Genomic DNA, 20,281 nt, shown 5'->3' on the forward strand with positions numbered 1-20,281 from the left:
ATCACATTGATTGATTTGGGAATGTTGAACCACACTTGCCACCCAGGAATAAATCTCACTTGGTTGTGGTGCATAATCCTTTTAATGTACTGTGGAATTCCTATTGGCTAGTATCTTGGTGAGAATTTTTGCATTCATGTTCATTGGGGATATTGGTCTGTAATCGTCCTTTTTGATGGGGTCTTTCTTTGTTATTGGGGTCACGGTAATGCTGATCTCATAGGAAAAGTTTGAAAGTTTTCCTGCCATTCTGTTTTTTGAAACAGAAGAATAGGTATTAATTCTTCTTTAAATATCTGGTAGAATTCCCTTGGGAAGCCATCCGGCCCTGGACTCTTGTTTGTTGGGAGATTTTTGATTACTGCTTCAATTTCCTTGCTGGTTATGGGTCTGCTCATGTTTTTTATTTCTTCCTGTTTCAGTTTTGGTAGTTTATACATCTCCAGGAATGCATCCATTTCTCCCAGATTATCTAATTTGCTGGCATAGAGTTGCTCATAATATGTTCTTATAATTGTTTGTATTTCTTTGGTGTTGGTTGTGATCTCTTTCATTCATGATTTTATTTATTTGGGTCCCTTCTCTTTTCTTTTTGATAAGTCTGGCCAGGGGTTTATCAATCTTGTTAATTCTTACAAAGAACCAGCTCCTAGTTTCGTTGATTTGTTCTACTGTTCTTCTGGTTTCCGTTTCATTGATTTCTGCTCTGATCTTTATTATTTCTCTTCTCCTGCTGGGTTTAGGCTTTATTTGCTGTTCTTTCTCCAGCTCCTTTAGATGTAGGGTTAGGTTGTATATTTGAGACCTTTCTTGTTTCTTGAGAAAGGCTTATATTGCTATATACTTTCCTCTTAGGACCTCCTTTGCTGCATCCCAAAGATTTTGAACAGTTGTGTTTTCATTTTCATTGGTTTCCATGAATTTTTCTAACTCTTCTTTAATTTCCTGGTTGACCCATTCATTCTTTAGTAGGATACTCTTTAATCTCCATGTATTTGAGTTCTTTCCAACTTTCCTCTTGTGATTGAGTTCTAGTTTCAAAGCACTGTGGTCTGAAAATATGCAGGGAATGACCCCAGTCTTTTGGTACCAGTTGAAACCTGATTTGTGACCCAGGATGTGATCTGTTCTGGAGAATGTTCCATGTGCACTAGAGAAGAATGTGTATTCTGTTGCTTTGGGATGGAATGTTCTGAATATGTCTGTGAAGTCCATCTGGTCCAGTGTATCATTTAAAGCCTTCATTTCCTTGTTGATGTTCTGCTTAGATGATCTGTCCATTTCATTGAGGGGGCTGTTAAAGTCCCCTACTATTATTGCATTGTTGTCGATGTGTTTCTTTGATTTTGTTATTAATTGGCTGCTCCCATGTTAGGGGCATAGATATTTACAATTGTTAGATCTTCTTGTTGGATAGACACTTTAAGTAGGATATAGTGTCCTTCCTCATCTCTTATTATAGTCTTTGGTTTAAAATCTAATTTGTCTGATAGAAGGATTGCCACTCCAGCTTTCTTTTGACATCCATTGGCATGGTAAATGGTTTTCCACCCCCTCACTTTCAATCTGGAGGTGTCTTTGAGTCTAACATGAGTCTCTTGCAGACAGCATATTGATGGGTCTTGCTTTTTTATCCGATCTGTTAGCCTGTGTCTTTTGATTGGGGCATTTAGCCCATTTACATTCAGGGTAACTATTTGAAGATATGAATTTAGTACCACTGTATTGCCTGTAAGGTGACTGTTACTGTATATTGTCTCTGTTCCTTTCTGGTCTATGTTACTTTTGGGCTCTCTCTTTGCTTAAAGGACCCCTTTCAATATTTTTTGTAGGGCTGGTTTGGTGATTGCAAATTCTTTTAGTTTCTGTTTGTCCTGGAAGCTTTTTATCTTTCCTTCTATTTTCAATGACAGCCTAGCAGGATAAAGTATTCTTGGCTGCATATTTTTCTTGTTTAGTACCCTGAATATATCATGCCAGTCCTTTCTGGCCTGTCAGGTCTCTGTGGATAGCTCTGCTGCCACTCTAATGTTTCTACCATTGTAGGTTACAGACCTCTCGTCCTGAGCTGCTTTCAGGATTTTCTCTTTGTCTCTGAGACTTGTAAGTTTTACTATTAGATGTCGGGGTGTTGACCTATTTTTATTGATTTTGAGGGGGGTTCTCTGTGCCTCCTGGATTTTGATGCCTGTTTCCTTCCCCAAATTAGGGAAGGTATCCTCTATAATTTGCTCCAATATACCTTCTGCCCCTCTCTTTTTCTTCCTCTTCTGGGATCCCAATTATTCTAATGTTTCACTTTATGGTATCACTTATCTCTCGAATTCTTCACTCGTGATCCAGTAGTTGTTTATCTCTCTTTTTCTCAGCTCCTTTATTCTCCATCATTTGGTCTTCTATATCACTAATTCTCTCTTCTGCCTCATTTATCCTAGCAGTTAGAGCCTCCATTTTTTATTCCACCTTATTAATAGCCTTTTTTATTTTACTTGATTAGATTTTAGTTTTTTATTTCTCTAGAAAGGAATTCTCAGGTGTCTTCTATGTTTTTTTCAAACCCAGCCAGTATCTTTATAATCGTTATTTTGAACTCTAATTCCAACATCTTACTTATTTATATCCATACTCATTAGGTCCCTGGCAGTCAGTGCTGCCTCTTGTTCTCCTTTTTGAGATGAGTTTTTCTGTCTTGCATTTTGCCCAGAGAAGAATAGATAAACGAGAGAACAAAAAACTAAAATGGCAACAATGACCCCAGAGAAATATACACTAAACAAATCAGATAAGACCCAAGACTGAAAAAAAATTTTTTTTGAGAAAAAAAAGAGCATGTAATCAGACAGGTGGATGGAACAGAGTAATACACTGGATCCTGTTTGTATTTTCATCTGTTTGTTAGAAAACTAGGTCCCAAAATTGTAAATAAAGAAAAACTTATATATGTACAAAAGTAAAATTAAATACAATGAAAGGAGAGACTATAACTGTAAAAATGAAAATTAAAAGTCAAGAACAAAGAAGGAATATAAACAGACAGGTTAACAGAACAGAGCAATGCACTTTATCCTGAGTGTATGTTGTTCGGTTTGTTAGAAGTATCTACATCTTTAAAATTGTAAAGAAAGAAAAACTTACATATATACAAAAATAAATTTAAATACATTGAAACGATAGAATATAAATGTAAAGATGAAAATTAAAAATGACTTTAACAAAACAAAAAGACGAAAAAGAGAGAGAATATGATCAAACAGGTGAAGAGAACAGAGCCGTAGACTAGATTCTGGGTGTATTTAGGTCTGTTAGAAGAAACTGAATCCCAAAATTGTAAAGGAAAAAAAACTTATTTGTATACAAAAATAAAATTAAGTACAGTGAAAGGATGGAATATAACTGTAAAAATGAAAATTTAAAAAGATTTTAAAAAATAGTCGATAAAATAAGAAATTGGTTGAAAAAGGAAAGAGGAAATAAATTAAGATTAAAAGACTAAAGAATCGTGGGGGAAAAAAAACCATGAATACTATATACTATATTCCCCTAGTGGTGAAGTTTTGCAGTTTTCAGTGATCAGTAAACGTAGTCTTGGCTTGCTGATCTTCTGGGGGAGGGGCCTGTTGCATTGATTCTCAAATGTCTTTGCCCCAGGAGGAATTTCTTTCTTTCTTTTTTTTAAATTTTATTATTTTATGTTAATCACCTTATATTACATCATTAGTTTTTGATGTAGTGTTCCATGATTGATTGTTTACATATAACACCCAGTGCTCCCTTCAGTATGTGCCCTCTTTAATACCTGTCACCAGGCTAACCCATCCCCCCACCCTCCCTCCCGTCTAGAACCCTCAGTTTGTTTCTCCGAGTCCATAGTCTCTCGTGGTTCATCTTCCCCATCGATTTCCCCTACCTTCATTTTTCCCTTCCTGCTATCTTCTTCTTTTTGTTTTGTTTTGTTTTGTTTATCATATACTGTATTGTTTCAGAGGTACAGGTCTGTGATTGAACAGTCTTACACAATTCACAGCGCTCACCATAGCACATACTCTCCCCAACGTCTGTCACCCAGGCGCCCCATCCCTCCCACCCCCCACCACTCCAGCAACCCTCAGTTTGTTTCCTGAGATTAAGAATTCCTCATATCAGTGAGATCATATGATACAAGTCTTTCTCTGATTGACTTATTTCGCTCAGTATAATACCCTCCAGTTCCATCCATGTCGTTGCAAATGGCAAGATTTCATTCCTTTTGATAGCTGCATAATATTCCATTGTATATATATACCACATCTTCTTTATCCATTCATCTGTCGATGGACATCTTGGCTCTTTCCACAGTTTGGCTATTGTGGACATTGCTGCTATAAACGTCGGGGTGCACGTACCCCTTCGGATCCCTACATTTGTATCTTTGGGGTAAATACCCAGTAGTGCAATTGCTGGATCGTACGGTAGCTCTATTTTCAACTTTTTGAGGAACCTCCATACTGTTTTCCAGAGTGGCTGCACCAGCTTGCATTCCCACCAACAGTGTAGGAGGGTTCCCCTTTCTCCACATCCCCGCCAACATCTGTCATTTCCTGACTTGTTAATTTTAGCCATTCTGACTGGTGTGAGGTGGTATCTCATTGAGGTTTTGATTTGGATTTCCCTGATGCTGAGCGATGTTGAGCACTTTTTCATGTGTCTGTTGGCCATTTGGATGTCTTCAGCCCCAGGCGGAATTTCATTGCCCTTGCCAGGGGGTCAGGCTAAGTAAGTCTCTGGATTGCTCTTCGTGGCTTTTGTTCCCTGAAGGCTTTCTGTGCTGCTTTAGAGGATGAGAATGAACATGGCGGCCTCCCAGTCTCCAATCCCATCTCCCCAAACTCAGGGCCCCACCCCTCAGTACACCCTCAGGGAAAAGATGTCCATCAGTCCTGTCTCCTTGGTCTCCATCTGCTCTCTCTGCTCTCCTAACCTGTGACCGAGCATTTCTATCCCTGGCACATGACCCCATTTGGAGTCTCCAAACCCTGCAGACTCCTGTGGTACACACCCGCACTGCTCCTCCCCAGAGGAAGAAGGGGGATCTCCCCAGTTCTGCTGCTTGCTGGGCCCCTGCTCAGAGAACAGTCGCCCGGTGGTGCTGTGGTTTGGGGTTTATGGTGATCTCGAGCTGAGAGCCCACTTCTGGACTTGCTGATTACAGCCAGCTTCCCTGCTCCAATGCCTGGGAACTCTGCCGCACTCAGGCACCCCGGTCTTCCTGTGACCCTGGGGATCCTGAGACCACACTGTCCCATCTAGGATTCCACCTCGCTTTGCCACCTGAGCACCTTTCAGGCAGGGATGTCCCTCACCGGAGGAGACTTCTAAAACTTCCAATTTTGTGGTCGGCTGCTCTATTACTTTCCGGTAGCCAGCTTACAGAGGCTTCCTCCCCCCATGGTTTATCTTCTCAGATATCACGTTAGATTCACTTCCTCTCACCTCCTATCTTGCAGAAAGTGGTCACTTTTCTATTTGTAGAGTTGCAGCTATTCTTTTCTTTGATCTCTGGTTGAATTTGCAGGTGTTCAGAATGATTTGATAGCTATCTAGCTGAATTCCTGGGACCAGATGAAACTAAGATCTCCTACTTCTCTGCCTTCCTGGACCCTCTCTTAATCTTTAAACTTTTATGTATCTTTATGCCATGTAAATCATTTTCTTTTCTTAAATGAACTTGAGCTATTTAGTGGGAAAGATAGCAGGTGATCCTCTGACCTTAGCTAGCATTTTAGAGTTATCTGGGATTGACAGTGGAATTGTTTCTGGTACCAATTCTAATGGTGGGGTGTGGGGGTGATTCCCCCCATACCACCAATCAATTCTTGGACACCAGCAGGGTATCATAATTCTGATACTATCTGTCTGGAGATTCTGCAGGTTAAGGGCCTCAGTCCTAGAAGACTGCACCCCATCGCCCACTTCAAATGCCAGTCACAAGCCCTGGTTGATACCTGTGCTTCTAACCTACCAGCTACAGACTGGAGGTTCCCACAGCCTCCTCCTTGGACTTCAAATGCCAGTCTGACGTAACAACCTGGACTTCTTACTGGCTGGCTGTAAATCAGAGATTCCTCTGACCCCTCTTTGGGTTTGATTTATTTGCCAGAGAAGCTCAGAGAACTCAGGGAAACATTTTATTTATTAGATCACCAGTTTATTGTAAGAGGACATAACTCAGGAACAGCTAGATGGAAGAGATGTATAGAGCAAAGTATGGGGAAAGGGCTCAGAGCCTTCATGCCCTCTTCAGGCTTCCACTCTCCTGGTATCTCCATATATTCACCAACCTTGAAACTCTCCAAACCCCTCCCTTTTGGCTTCACTACATAGACATGATTAATTAAATCTTTGGCCATTGGTGATTGACTCATCCTCCAGCCCCTCTTCCTTCTGGGAGGTCTGGGAGTGGGACTGAAAGTTCCAACCCTCTGAACACATGGTTGACAACCCTTGACAACCAACCCTCACCTTTAGGTACGGCACATAAGTCACTTCATTAACATAACAATAGACACCTTTTTCACTCTCTGCACATAGGAAATTCCAAGAGTTTTGGGACCTGTGAGCCAGGAACTGTGGAAAAAGACTAAATATATATGAGAAATATATTTTGGTTATCTGAATAATCATACATATAGATTTCTTATAAATTGCAGTGTCATACTTACCCTTTCTCTTGGTGAAACTACAGAGCCTATTGGGTTGACATAAACTCTTGGAAATCAGGAAGCCTTTACCCTTCTCCCTGGTCCTTGAGCCTAATTCGTAATATGCCAAGACTGCCATCTGGCTAGACTCTTCCTTTTAGGCTGTTTCTGTGTGAGTACAGGCCATATTCAGAGTCAGTTGGCCTCTCAGTTTTCTGCCCAGAGGATTCCTTTACAAAACTTTAAGCCTTCTGGAAGTATGGTATTTCAACCAGCATTATATTATGTGTGTGTATTTAATTCATAGTTTTGAAAGTTTATTGCATACCCACTACCTGCATAGCTTTTAGCTAGCTGCTACATAAGACATAAAAGAAGTGTAAAGTAGTTGAGATGGTGAGATGGGTTTTTTTTAAGCTTACAGTGAAAAGGAGGACATTTGTCCAAATGTTAGAAGTAAATAGAAGGCTGAATGTGCCAAGCAAGTCATTGGCTAAGTTAGAGTGGGTAAGGGGATACAGAGTAGGTGTGATCAAAGAGAGAAAGGATGCCACCCAGCTGGAAGGAATCCAGAAACTGAAATAGCATTTGTTCTAGTTCCTCAAGGGTGAATATGATGATAGAAAAAAACTGAAATAGCATTTGTTCTAGTTCCTCAAGGGTGGATATGATGATAGGAAAAACTGAGTCTCTGGGTGGATTGCAGGCAAAGGACATGAGTGAAGTTGTTAAAAGATAAACTGAGGCATATTTAAGATTTTAAGAGCTTATTTGAGCAAAAATTTATTCCAGCTGGGCAGTGACAAACTGGAAGTGGTTAGGAACTCTGCTGATAGGAACTAGGGGATAAACTTATATAGAGAAAGTGCAGAAGCGAAGAAAGGAAATTATTTGATTGGCTATAGCTTAAAGCCTAGTTGGCTCTTTGTGGTTGGTATCCCTAGCATTTTGATTTTGTCACTTTGAGGCATTTACAGGCTTTGACTCTGGTTTTGCTCATGTAGGCACCATGGCATTAGAGCCACCTCAGTCTAATGGTCTCCTTGTTAAATTAATTTAACAAGTTATAGAGCTGTAAAAATGCAGGGCAGATTTTAATTTGAATTTAGAGTAGAGTAATGAGGGGAGACTGGAGAAGATAACACTAGAATTTGCAAGTCAGATCATGTCCTTCTTTGCTTATGGTTTCTCATCTCATTTAGGGAAAAAGCCAAAGTCCCTAAAATGGCCTACAAGCTACTGCATAATCTGTTCCCTTCCCCGATTCCCACTACTTTCTTCCTCCTCCTTCTTTAGCTCTTTCCCTTGATCAGGCAGAGAGCGCCACCTCAGGGTGTTTGTTTCCTCTGCCTGAGAGCTATGTGGCTCACCCTTACTTCTTTCAGGTCACCCTTATCAGAGAGGGCTGTCCCGACTTCTGTATATCACCCCCTCTCACTCCTGTCACTCTCCATTCCCCCTACTTTGTTTTATTTTTCTCAGTACTCAGGAAGTACAAATATAGGATCACTAACATTCTATGTATGTTTGCTTGTGAATTGTTGCCTTGTGTTAAGCCATTTGAGTGCACATTCTCTGGGACTGAGGACTTACTGTTGTATCCCCAGGACCTAGGACCAGTATCTGGCACATAGCTCATATTCATATATGTATTAGATAAAAAAGAAAATCAAGAGCAGGAAAGAGAGTGAGAGGGAGGGAAGGAATTGGATATAGGTGCAACAGGAATTTGCATTCTAAGCAGGGGAGTACAAATTTAATTCATTAGAAGGCTTTGAACAGGGGAGTGAGAATGAAAATATTTACTTTAGGGAGATTAATTAGGTGATGATGTATAGGATGGATTTTTTTTAAAAATTCCATCAGTCCCTCCTTCCTGTCCCCAAGCACTATGTAACATAGCTATTTGTGCTTTAAAAAACAAAAAACAATAAAACTTTAAATTTTGAAATGTTTGACTCTCAAGAAACTGCTCAAATTGCTAAAAGCAAATTCCCTGTACTTTTCCCCCAATTTGCTGCAATGATAGTATCTTACATTACTGTAGTTCATTGTCAAATCCAGAAAAATGACCTTGGTATAATACTATTAACTCTGACTTAGGACTTAGTTGAATATTATCATACTTTACATACACTTTTGTGTGTGTATGTATAGAATTCTAAAATTTTGTCACATGTGTAGAAACATGCTTTTTAATGTTTCTACATCTTATTTTAAAGTTTTTGACCAAGTGTTAGACAATCTCCTCTTTAATAATACTCTCCAAGGGGGCGCCTGGGTGGCTCAGTCGTTAAGCTTCTGCCTTCGGCTCAGGCCATGATCCCTGGGTCCTGGGATCGAGCCCTGCATCGGGCTCCCTGCTCGGTGGGAAGCCTGCTTCTCCCTCTCCCACTCCCTCTGCTTGTGTTCCCTCTCTTGCTGTCTCTCTGTCAGATAAATAAATAAAATCTTTAAAAAAAAATAATACTCCCCAGGTTCTTGGCCTCCCACATTTACATAAAAATAAAGTGAATGGCCTGTTGTTTTATTTCTTTATTCTTCTGCTCAGGTGTTCCTTGTAGCCTTTTCTTTCTACAATAAAGATGATTTAAAAATTTTACTTCATCAGCATTGACAAACCATATTACTTATCAGGTCTTATTTTTTTTTGTTTTGTTTTAACCAGTGCATTATATTATTATATAACATTTCTTTCTTTTGGTCATTTATCTACTTAACAACTTTCAGATCATTTCTGATAGTAAAATATTTCTATAAGACTGTTTTAACAGGGTTCTAGTACCCTACCCTACTAATTAGAAGTATTCTGGTAAGCAATTTACCAAAAATTTCAGAACTGGGAAGGCTAGTGGGTGGGAATGAGATTAGCTAAATTATTTAAAGTCCTTTATTCATTCTTTTAAAAATTAAACTTCTGATGTTTTTAGATATTCTGCTTAGTAAAAGGCCACTTTATTAATTTTTATATATTGAACATATTTGTCTTTAAGTTATTTACAGACTTTCAAAAACAACATGTTAATGTTAAAATCTTATAATTTTGCAGCTGTGTTCTATATGTGCTATATATATTTATAGATGTTCTATGTGAGAGAAATATATACAAATATATATAGCACATACATACTTATATGTTGCTGATGGTTAGGGTGATAATTGATGCTCTTCAATAGGATGCTGGATTAATATGCAGGCCTGTGTGTGACTGTTGAAGAAAAACCAAGGTCTGTGTGAACATACTTGATACATTTCTTGCAGGTTCTGAGTTGTGTCCGCACAGAATGGGATCCACTGGATATTCGCTTTGGCACCAAACAGCCTTATCAGGTGTTGACAGTGGAGCGCTCCGTCAGTGTAGACAAAGAGCCCATGGCTGACAGCTGCATCTATGAATACATTCGGAACAAAATCCAGTGTATATCAGTAACCAGAATACCACTAAGATCAAAGGCCATTAGCTGCTGCAGGAATGTTACTGAAGACAAACTGATTCTGGGCTGTGAAGATTCTTCAGTAATTCTTTATGAAACTCACCGTAGAGTAACTCTCTTAGCCCAGGCTGAACTTTTGCCTTCATTAATAAGCTGCCACCCAAGTGGCGCCATTCTACTAGTTGGCAGCAACCAAGGGGAGCTTCAGATTTTTGATATGGCTTTATCCCCTATTAACATCCAGCTCCTGGCTGAAGACCGTTCACCCAGGGAGATTCTGCAGTTCAATAAATTCTTTGACATTTCCAGCAGTCTTGTTCAAATGCAGTGGATAGCTCCTTGGATGGTTACTCAGAAGCCAGAATGTGGGGACATCTATGATCTCCTCTTCCTCAGGTTTGACAGAGGACCTTTGGGTGTACTTTTGTTTAAACTTGGTAAGTCAAGGAAGTTGGTGAGTAAGTAAATTAAAATGTTTATGATGATGACGTTATGATTAAGAGAATAAAACCATTCTAGAAATGGAGGTTTTCTATGTTATTCCATAAATAGGTTTGCCTTTCAAACATTTCATATAGTTTCTTTTTTTTTTTTTCAAGTAATCTTTATGCCCAACCTGGGGCTCAGACTCACGACCCTGAGATCAAGAGTCACGTGCTCTACCAACTGAGCCAGTCAGGTGCGCTCATATAGTTTCTTTAAGAAAGCTTTGTGGGTGATTTTCTAAATGTTAAGGAACAATAGATAGTGAAGAATTTGGAAATTGCACTAATTGCCCATTGTGATGCATGAAAAGCTTAAACTTCCACATTTGATACTTTCCAAAATAAATACATATGTGAATATTTTAAAAGTACTTACTATGCCCATTAAAAAGTTCTGTGGTGGGGTACCTGGGTGGCTCATTCAGTTAAGTGGCTCAGGTCATGATCCCAGAGTCCCGGAATCGAGTCCCTGCTCAATGGGCAGCCTGCTTCTCTCTCTCTACCACTTGTGCTATCTTTTGCACTCACTCTCTCTCTCTCTCAAATAAATAAAAATCTTTAAAAAAAAGTGTTATAGGAATAAAATACTTTTTCTATTAAAAAGTTATTTTAGATAATAAGTATCCATTGCTTCCCAGATTGGAATGTGTAAGACAAGTGTTTTAAAAGAAGAAAAAGCAAATGTTTGGAGAATTTGGGCAGAGAGTTGTATAACTTTTTTTGTTTCCTTTTAGATAAAAATATTGAAAAAGATTTTCCAATATTATGAAAATCATGTATTAATATAGCCCATTTCAACCAGGAAACTTTTTTTTTTTTTAGATTTTAAAGATTTTATTTTTAAGTAATCTCTACACTCAATGTGGGGCTTGAACATACAACCTGGAGATGAAGTTTCGTATGCTCTACTGAGCCAGCAAGCGCCCCTCAACCAGGAAACTTTAAAACAAAATTGTATTAGTATGATTTGTCTTTTGCAGTTTTGCCTTCCCAGCTATGCCCTATAATATTCTTTAGGTAGTTTTGTATAACTTAACATTCTTGAGAGAACCTCACTTAAGTTTAAAAACTAGATTTTAATTAATGCCTATTATTACAACTTGAAAACATAGAGAAGTAAATATATTTTTAAAACCCATTACATGATTTGTCTCTGTGATATGAAGTTAAGTTTTTAAAGACATTGAAGTATTTGTTAAATAGCTGTCAGTTTACTTTTTTTTTGTAGTGTATCTACCTCTGAAATTGAACCCATGAAATAAATCTAATTGACAATGACTTGATTAACCTGAAAGGTATAATGGATATAACATGAGGGCTATATTCTCTCCCTGTAATAAAAATGCAGCTAAATCTATAATATTCATGTTGTCCAAGAAAAAATGTTTGGAATCTCATTCATTGTAAGATAATCCAGTTCTACTTTGCCCAGCTACATGTTTAACAGTTGTATGTCTCCATACACAACACTCATTAAAGTGGATGTTAGCTGTTTTGCATGTCTGTTAAAACACACACACACACACACACACACACATATACACACACTCACTCTCTCTCTCTCTCTCTCTCTCTCTCTCTCTCTCTCTCTAAATTACCCAGTTACCTGTCAAACAAAAGGCTGTCTGCCCACATATACCTAGCTTTTCTTCAGCCCTCCCTTGTGGGCCTATTCACAACAGCTTTGCAAAAAGCACAGCTTTCTCTTCCTATCTCTATCACATTTGCCTTCTTACTAAAGTAAACAGGCTCTCAGTGTAGGGATTTAGAGGGCTTCCTGCTAATTGCCAGCTTGTAAACTTAATTGGACTGTCTCCCTGGGCACTGTTCCTAAATCAATTAGGCAATGAGTTGGCTGTCACCTCTTTTCCCAAGAAGGTCTCTTGGAAGAGAATTATCCAATAGAAGTCAGCATTCAAATGAAAAGGTGATAACTTCTGCAACTGACATTTATCATTTAAATTTTATTTTCAATATGACTCTTAAGTTTTATGGGATAGGGGAAATTTTACAGACTTACAGACTCTTTAAAAGATCTAAATATGGAGTTTCCCAGAATTAAAAAAATGTATTGTAAGATTAATATTTATTACAGATTATTTTTTCTAGGAAGAGTCGATTCCTTGAAACAGTAGATTCCAACTAACAGATCTTTTTTTTTTTTTTTAAAGAAAACCCTGTTTAAAGAACAGATTTTTCTTAGGTTCTGCTACTAAATACATCCAAAAATTTTAATATACTTCTTGAATTAACACAGTGCTGATTCTGGGCATCCATGTGGAATTTTCATGTATAATTCAAGTTACTGCATATATAAACAGGTAGTTGCATGTGCAGTTTCTCCACTAGGGAGCATTTACGAGATTTTTTTCATAAGCTTGTTATGCAAGCCTTTGGAAAATTTGACATGCAAGGTGTAGCTTACAATTTAAGAAGCTGACATAGATCATAGTTTAAAATAGAATGCTGTCATATATAAACGTGGCAATGGGTGGTGGTGCCAATATGCTAAGATTTTTGAAGTTTGACTTTTAGAATAGGTCAGTGCAATATTGAAGGAAAACTTTGTTCCAAGGCTAGAACTTCCATTCTAAATCCTTATAATCATCACACAAATGTTTTGGGGATTAAAAGGCCATCACTACTGTTAGAAAAATTTGAAGAGCATGTCTTCCTCAGGAGGGAGCTAGAAGTATCATCCTCCCACATGGAAGCCAAGAAGTACTGTTTTATATAAAGCAAAATGTAATCAGATTTCTTTGCTTGGCAATCATTGTCCCATATTTCCACATATGTAGACTGAGAATAACTTTCAAAAGAGGAGTCCCTAATTATATTACAGAGATATTAAAGCTTTTCCATTCTCATCAGTACCTTTTTCAACTTTCACTGCTCTCTTTAAACTCACATGATCAGCTCCCTGCCCTCTCAGCAGAGTCTTACCTTTCAATTGGCACTTCTTTAAGTTTATTTGCTCACCACCTACCCAACCCCCCAACCAACCACTTATCTTGAACATAAATCTTACCATGAACATAAATCTTTCCTTCTCAATTCAGTGGAAAAGGAGCCCTTCCTCTTGTCTAAGACTAGTTCCACCACTAGTTCCGGTCTCCATCCTACTACATTCCTATGGATCCCTTTACTTTGTCATCCTCCCCACCCGCCCTGAATCTTGCTATGCCAGGAGATACAGGCCCAAGTCACACCATAAAACATCTCTCCTTAAAATTGTTTCTCCTCTGTTACTAATCAATCAAATGTTCACCTTCTTTTCATAGACTCACTGAAATAATAGTGAACACTGACTTTCTCTGCTTCTTCCCATTCATTCCTCACAGTACTAAGTTCTGACTTGGATCTTTAGTGTTCTCCGGGAACTGCTCTTGGAAAGGTCACCAGAGACTTCCTACTTGATGCATATATTTCTTTTATGTTACTTGATGACTTTTCAGCCTTTGATGCTTGCTGACCAATTCTGTCACAGAATTCTCATCATACTGCCTTCTGTGACCTGGGATACACCTTTTCATCACTTTTTTCATGCTCTTCTGCATACTCATGAATATGCTGAGGCTCCCTAAGGTTCCATTGTTAGCTCCTCCCATTTTATACAGATTGAGAATTTATTTCTAATTTTCTTTCTCCCCAAACCTGTGTCTTTTATATTCTGCATTTTGGTGGATGGTACAATTATTCAGATGGAATCCCAAGTCAGAAATCATCCTAAAATCCTCCCTCACCCCTAAGGCCATATCCAATCAGTGACCACGTCCCATCAGTTCTACCTTCTAAATACTATCAGAAACATCTCTTGTCAGCCTTGCTGTCATGACCTTCATCTTGACCTTCCCTGTTTTCAAGCAGTGATCAAGTAGTAGTTTTCTGTCTATAATCTTCTGCCTTCCAATCTTCTCATCCCACCCCACAATTAATCCCCTGAACTGTCACCAGAGTCATCTAACTGCAGATTTGGTTATGGATTCTCCAGCTTGAAATCCTTCAGTGGTTGATAAGCCCTTGTCTGCCTCTCAGGCTTCATCTCCCCAGCTGTTTTTGCAGGAGTGTAGCTCCCCATCCATGGCATGTGCTCTCACACTCTCTCCTTCCCATGGTGTTTTAAATAGTATTCCATCCACCTGGAGTGCTCTGACTAGAGCCTGCAAAGTTGGGAAAAGGTTAAATGTTCCAGTAATTATATCAAGCAAGAAATAATTAAAGCTAACCTCTTCCCTCTCATAGGATTTTGAAAATTACAGGCAAAATGTATGTGTGCATATGTGTGTCATTCTGTCTAAAAAACAAGTAGTATGATTTTTCTCTTAGTATTTTTGTAAGAAGTGTATTTTCTTCAAGAGAGTTATTTTTATCAAGCTATTGAAATATACTTTACCCAAGTGGTAATTGGGGGTAACTTACTGCTGGAAAGAAATGTCAGATAATTCATTAGATGCCTGCTCATCTTAAAATTGGATCTCATATCATTTGAAATGGACTGTTATTTGAGATAGCATTCTGCTTTCTTTCAACTGGAGTGCTGATAGATTTTTAAATCAAGTTTATTGGGGTATAATTTACATAAAATTTACCCATTCCAAATGTACAGTTTAATGAATTTTAACCAATGTGTATATTCTCATGATTACCACCACAACCAAGATATAGGACATTTCCATCACCAAAAAATTCTCTCAACCCCCTTTGCAGCCATTCCCCATCTCCCTCAAAGCTAAAGAGCACTGACCTGCTTTCTGTCATTACTGATTAGATTTGCTTTTTCTAAATTTCATAGAAAAGGACTCATAAAGTATGTATTTTTTTAATGTCCTACTACTTTTACTCAGCATTTATCTGTGAGAATCTTCCATATTAGTGTGTATATCTGTAAATTTTCCTTTACATTACTGAGTAGTATTCCATTGTATAGATAAACCACAATATTGTTCCACATGTTGATAGACATTTGGGTTGTTTCCAGATTTAAGCTGATATCAATAAAAATGCCAGTGATTTCGTGTACACATCTTTATATCAATATATATTTTAATTTCTCTTGGGAAAAACGTAGGAGTAGAATGGCTGGGCCATAGGCTAAGTGTATGTTTAACTGAAGAAGAAACTATTTTGGAGTTCTAGTTGCTGTATATCCTAACACTTAGCATTAATGGTCTTTTTAATTTAGAGCATTCTAATGGGTTTGTAATAGTGTTAATTTGCATTTCACTGATGACTGTTGGAGTTGAGCATCTTTTTATGTGCTTATTTGCCACGTACCTTCTCTGATGAAGTATGTCTTCAAATCTTTTGCCCAAAAAATTTAGTTGGATTGTTTATTATTGAGTTGTAAGAATTTTTATATATTCTGAATACAAGTTCTTTGTAAGATACTAGTAGTATGAATATTTTCTTCCAGCTTGTAATTACCTTTTCATTTACTTAACAGTGTGTTTCGAGTAGCAGAAGTTTTTAATTTTAATGAAATTCAATTCTTAAATTTCTTTGACTTGTGTTTTTCACATACTGTATGAAATGTTTGTCTAACCCTGTTTTCTTCTAGAGGTTTTATGGTTTTAGCTCTTAGAATTATGTTTATGGTCTGTTTCAAGACCTTTCTGTTTTAATTTATTGCATATGGCATGAGGCATGGATTGAAATTAATTTTTAAATATGAATATTCACTTGTCCCAGACCCAATTGTTGGAAAGACTGTCCTTTCTTCATTGAATTGCCTTGACCATATGTGTATGTTTCTATGAATAGACTCTATTCTCTTCTACTAATCTGTATGTCTGTACTTAAGTGAGTACCACACTGTCTTAATTACTGTAGTTTTACTGTAAGTCTTGAAATCAAGTACTGTTCTCCAACTTTGTTCTTCTCTTTCAAAATTGTTTTGGCTACTCTAGATCCTTGGAATTTCTATGTAAATTTTAAAACGAACTTGTCTAAGTTCTTTGATTTCCTGGTTGACCCAAACATTCTTGAGCAGAGTGATCTTTAGCTTCCGAGTGTTTGAGTTTCTTCCAGATTTTTTCTTGTGCTTGAGTTCCAGTTTTAAAGCATTATGGTCTGAGAATATGCAGGGAATAATCTCAGTCTTTTGGTATCAGTTGAGACCTGATTTGTGACCCGTGTGTGGTCTATTCTGTAGAAAGTTCCATGTGCGCTTGTGAAGAATGAGTATTCTGTTGTTTTAGGGTGGAATGTTCTGTATATATCTATGAGGTCCATCTGGTCTAGTGTGTCATTCAAATCTCCTGTTTCTTTGTTGATTTTCTGCTTAGATGATCTGTCTACTGCTGAGAGTGGAGTATGGGAGGTCTCCTACAATTAACATATTGTTATCAATATGACTCTTTATTTTGGTTAACAGTTAGCTTATGTAGATGGCTGCTCCCACGTTGGGGGCGTAGATACTTAAAATTGTTAGATCTTCTTGTTGGATAGACCCTTTAAGAATGATATAGTGTCCTTCTGTGTCTTTAACTACAGTCTAGTTCAAAATCTAATTTGTTTGATATAAGAATTGCTACCCCAACTTTCTTTTGAGGTCCATTGGCAGGGTAGATGGATCTCCATCCCTTCACTTTCAGTCTGGTTGTATCTTTAGGTTCAAAATGAGTCTCTTGTAGACAGCATATGGATGGGTCCTGTCTTTTTATCCACTCTGCAACCGTGTGCTGTTTTATGGGAGCATTTAGGCCATTCACATTGAGAGTGATTATTGAAAGATATGAATTTATTGTCAAATAATCTTCGACAAAGCAGGAAAAAATATGCAGTGGAAAAAAAACAGTCTCTTCAATAAATGGTGCTGAGAAAATTGGACAGCCACATGCAGAAGAATGAAACTCGGCCATTCTCTAACACCATACACAAAGATAAACTCAAAATGGATGAAAGACCTCAATGTGAGACAGGAATCCATCAAAATCCTAGAGGAGAACATAGGCAGTAACCTCTTTGACATTGGCCACAGCAACTTCTTTCAAGATACATCTCCAAAGGCTAGTGAAACAAAAGCAAAAATGAACTTTTGGGACTTCATCAAGATAAAAAGCTTCTGCACGGCAAAGGAAACAGTCAACAAAACAAAGAGGCAACCCACAGAATGGGAGAAGATATTTGCAAATGACACTACAGACAAAGCACTTATTTCCAAGATCTGTAGAGAACTTCTCAAACTCAACACCCAAAAAACAAATAATCAAGTCAAATATGGGCAGAAGACATGAACAGACACTTCTCTGAAGAAGACATACAAATGGCTAACAGACACATGAAAAAATGTTCAACATCATTAGCCATCAGGGAAATTCAAATCAAAATCACATTGCGATACCCCCTTACACCAGTTAGAATGGCAAAAATTGACAAGGCAAGGAAAAGCAAATGTTGGAGAGGTTGTGGAGAGAGGGGAACCCTCTTACACTGTTGGTGGGAATGCAAGTTGGTGCAGCCACTTTGGAAAACAGTGTGGAGGTGCCTCAAAAAATTAAATATAGAGCTACCCGACCCAGCAATTGCAGTACTGGGTATTTACCCCAAAGACACAGATGTAGTGAAAAGAAGGGCCCTGTGTACCCCAATGTTCATAGCAGCAATGTCCACAATAGCCAAACTGTGGAAAGAGCTGAGATGCCCTTCAACAGATGAATGCATAAAGAAGATGTGGTCCATACATACAATGGAATATTACTCAGCCATCAGAAAGGGTGAATACCCAACTTTTACATCAACATGGATGGGACTGGAGGAGATTATGCTAAGGGAAATAAGTCGAGCAGAGAAAGACAATTATCATATGATTTCAGTTATTTGTGGAACATAAGGAATAGCATGGAGGACATTAGGAGAAGGAAGGGAAAAATGAAGGGGAGGAAATCGGAGAGAGAGATGAACCATGAGAGACTATGGACTCTGAGAAACAAACTGAGGGTTTTAGAGGGGAGAGGGGTGGGGGGTTGGGTGAGACCGGTGATGGGTATTAAGGAGGGCACATACTGCATGGAGCACTGGGTGTTATAGAAAACAATGAATCTTGGATCACTACATCAAAAACTAATGAAGTATTGTATGGCGACTAACATAACATAATAAAATAAAATAAATAATAATTAAAAAATAAAACTTGTCAGTTTCATAAAAACACTTGAGATTTTGACTGGGATTTTGTTGAATCTATAGTTCAATTTGGAGTGGAATGACAGTTTAACAATATTGAGTCTCTCAGTCTATGAACACAGTATCTCTCTGATCTCTCTGTATTTATTCAGATCTTTTAAAATTTCTCAGCAGTGTTTTTTAGTTTTAAGTATAAAGTTCTTATATATATTTTGTTCATGGTTTTGGGTGCTACTGTATTTTTATACTATACACTAAAATACAGTATAATATTTTGAATTACAATTTTAATTTTTCATTGGGATTATATAGAAATAAAATTTTAAAATATTGAGCATACAAGCAGAGAAAGACAATTGTCATATGGTTTCACTCATACATGGAACATAAGGAATAGTACAGAGGACCACAGGGGAAGGGAGGGAAAAGTGAAAGGGGGGAAATCAGAGAGGGAGACAAACCATGAGAGACTATGGACTCTGGGAAACAAACTGAGGGTTTCAGAGGGGAAGGGGTTGGGGTAGCCGGGTGATGGGTATTAAGGAGGGCATGTGTTGTGATGAGCACTGGGTGTTATACGCAACTAATGAATCGCTGAACACTACATCAAAAATTAATGATGAACTATATGGTGGCTAACTGAACATAATAAAAAATAAATAAAATATTGACCATGTATCCTGCAACCCTGTTAAACTCATTTTTTAGTTGTAATAATGTTTTTGTAGATTCTTTTTTTTTAATTTTATTATGTTAGTCACCATACATTACATCATTAGTTTTTGATTTAGTGTTCCATGATTCATTGTTTGCGTATGACACCCAGTGCTCCATTCAATCCATGCCCTCATTAATACCCATCACCAGGCTAACCCATCGCCCCCTCCCCTCTAGAACCCTCAGTTTGTTTCTCAGAGTCCATAGTCTCTCATGGTTCGTCTCCCCCTCCGATTTACCCCCTTCATTTTATCCTTCCTACTATCTTCTTCTTCTTTTTTTTCTTTAGGACTTTCTGAGATGACTATGATGATGGCAATTAAAAACAGTTTTACATCTTATTATTTAACCTCTATGCCTTTTATTTTGGTTTTCTCCCTTATTACATTAGCTAGGATCTCTAGTACAGTATTAAATAGAAATGGCAAGAGAGGATATCCTTGCTTTGTTTTTTTATTTTATTTTATTATGTTCTGTTAATCACCATACATTACATCATTAGTTTTTGATGTAGTGTTCCATGATTCATTGTTTGCATGTAACACCCAGTGCTCCCTTCAGTACGTGCCCTCTTTAATACCCATCACCAGGCTAACCCATCCCCCCCACACCCCTCCCGTCTAGAACCCTCAGTTTGTTTCTCAGAGTCCATAGTCTCTCATGGTTTGTCTCCTCCTCCGATTTTCCCCCCTTCATTTCTCCCTTCCTACTATCTTCTTTTTTGTTTTACCATATACTGTATTATTTGTTTCAGAGGTACAGGTCTGTGATTGAACAGTCTTACACAATTCACAGCACTCACCATAGCACATACCCTCCCCAACGTCTGTCACTCAGGCACCCC

General features: G+C 38.0%; 1 protein-coding gene and 1 long non-coding RNA gene across 6 annotated transcripts in view; one reads left to right on the forward strand and one right to left on the reverse strand.

Annotated features, from left to right (window-relative positions):
- WDPCP (WD repeat containing planar cell polarity effector) overlaps positions 1–20,281 on the forward strand; it is a 447,045-nt gene that overhangs the window by 157,853 nt on the left and 268,911 nt on the right. For all 5 annotated transcript variants that reach the window (XM_073897650.1, XM_073897651.1, XM_073897652.1 and 2 more), the window contains exon 11: positions 9,939–10,548. In XM_073897650.1, the coding sequence (XP_073753751.1) occupies positions 9,939–10,548 (610 nt within the window). The remainder of the gene's footprint in view (positions 1–9,938; positions 10,549–20,281) is intronic.
- Positions 9,202–20,281, reverse strand: part of LOC141373613 (uncharacterized) — a 44,706-nt gene continuing 33,626 nt past the window's right edge. The window contains exons 2-3 of the long non-coding RNA XR_012379814.1: positions 9,921–10,066; positions 9,202–9,251 (exon numbers count right to left, since the gene is read on the reverse strand). This is a non-coding gene — a long non-coding RNA (uncharacterized lncRNA). The remainder of the gene's footprint in view (positions 9,252–9,920; positions 10,067–20,281) is intronic.

The sequence above is a fragment of the Callorhinus ursinus genome, unplaced genomic scaffold (assembly GCF_003265705.2).
Source record: "Callorhinus ursinus isolate GAN/ISIS: 27379988/994484 unplaced genomic scaffold, GSC_fseal_2.0 scaffold10, whole genome shotgun sequence".
Lineage (NCBI taxonomy): Eukaryota > Metazoa > Chordata > Mammalia > Carnivora > Otariidae > Callorhinus > Callorhinus ursinus.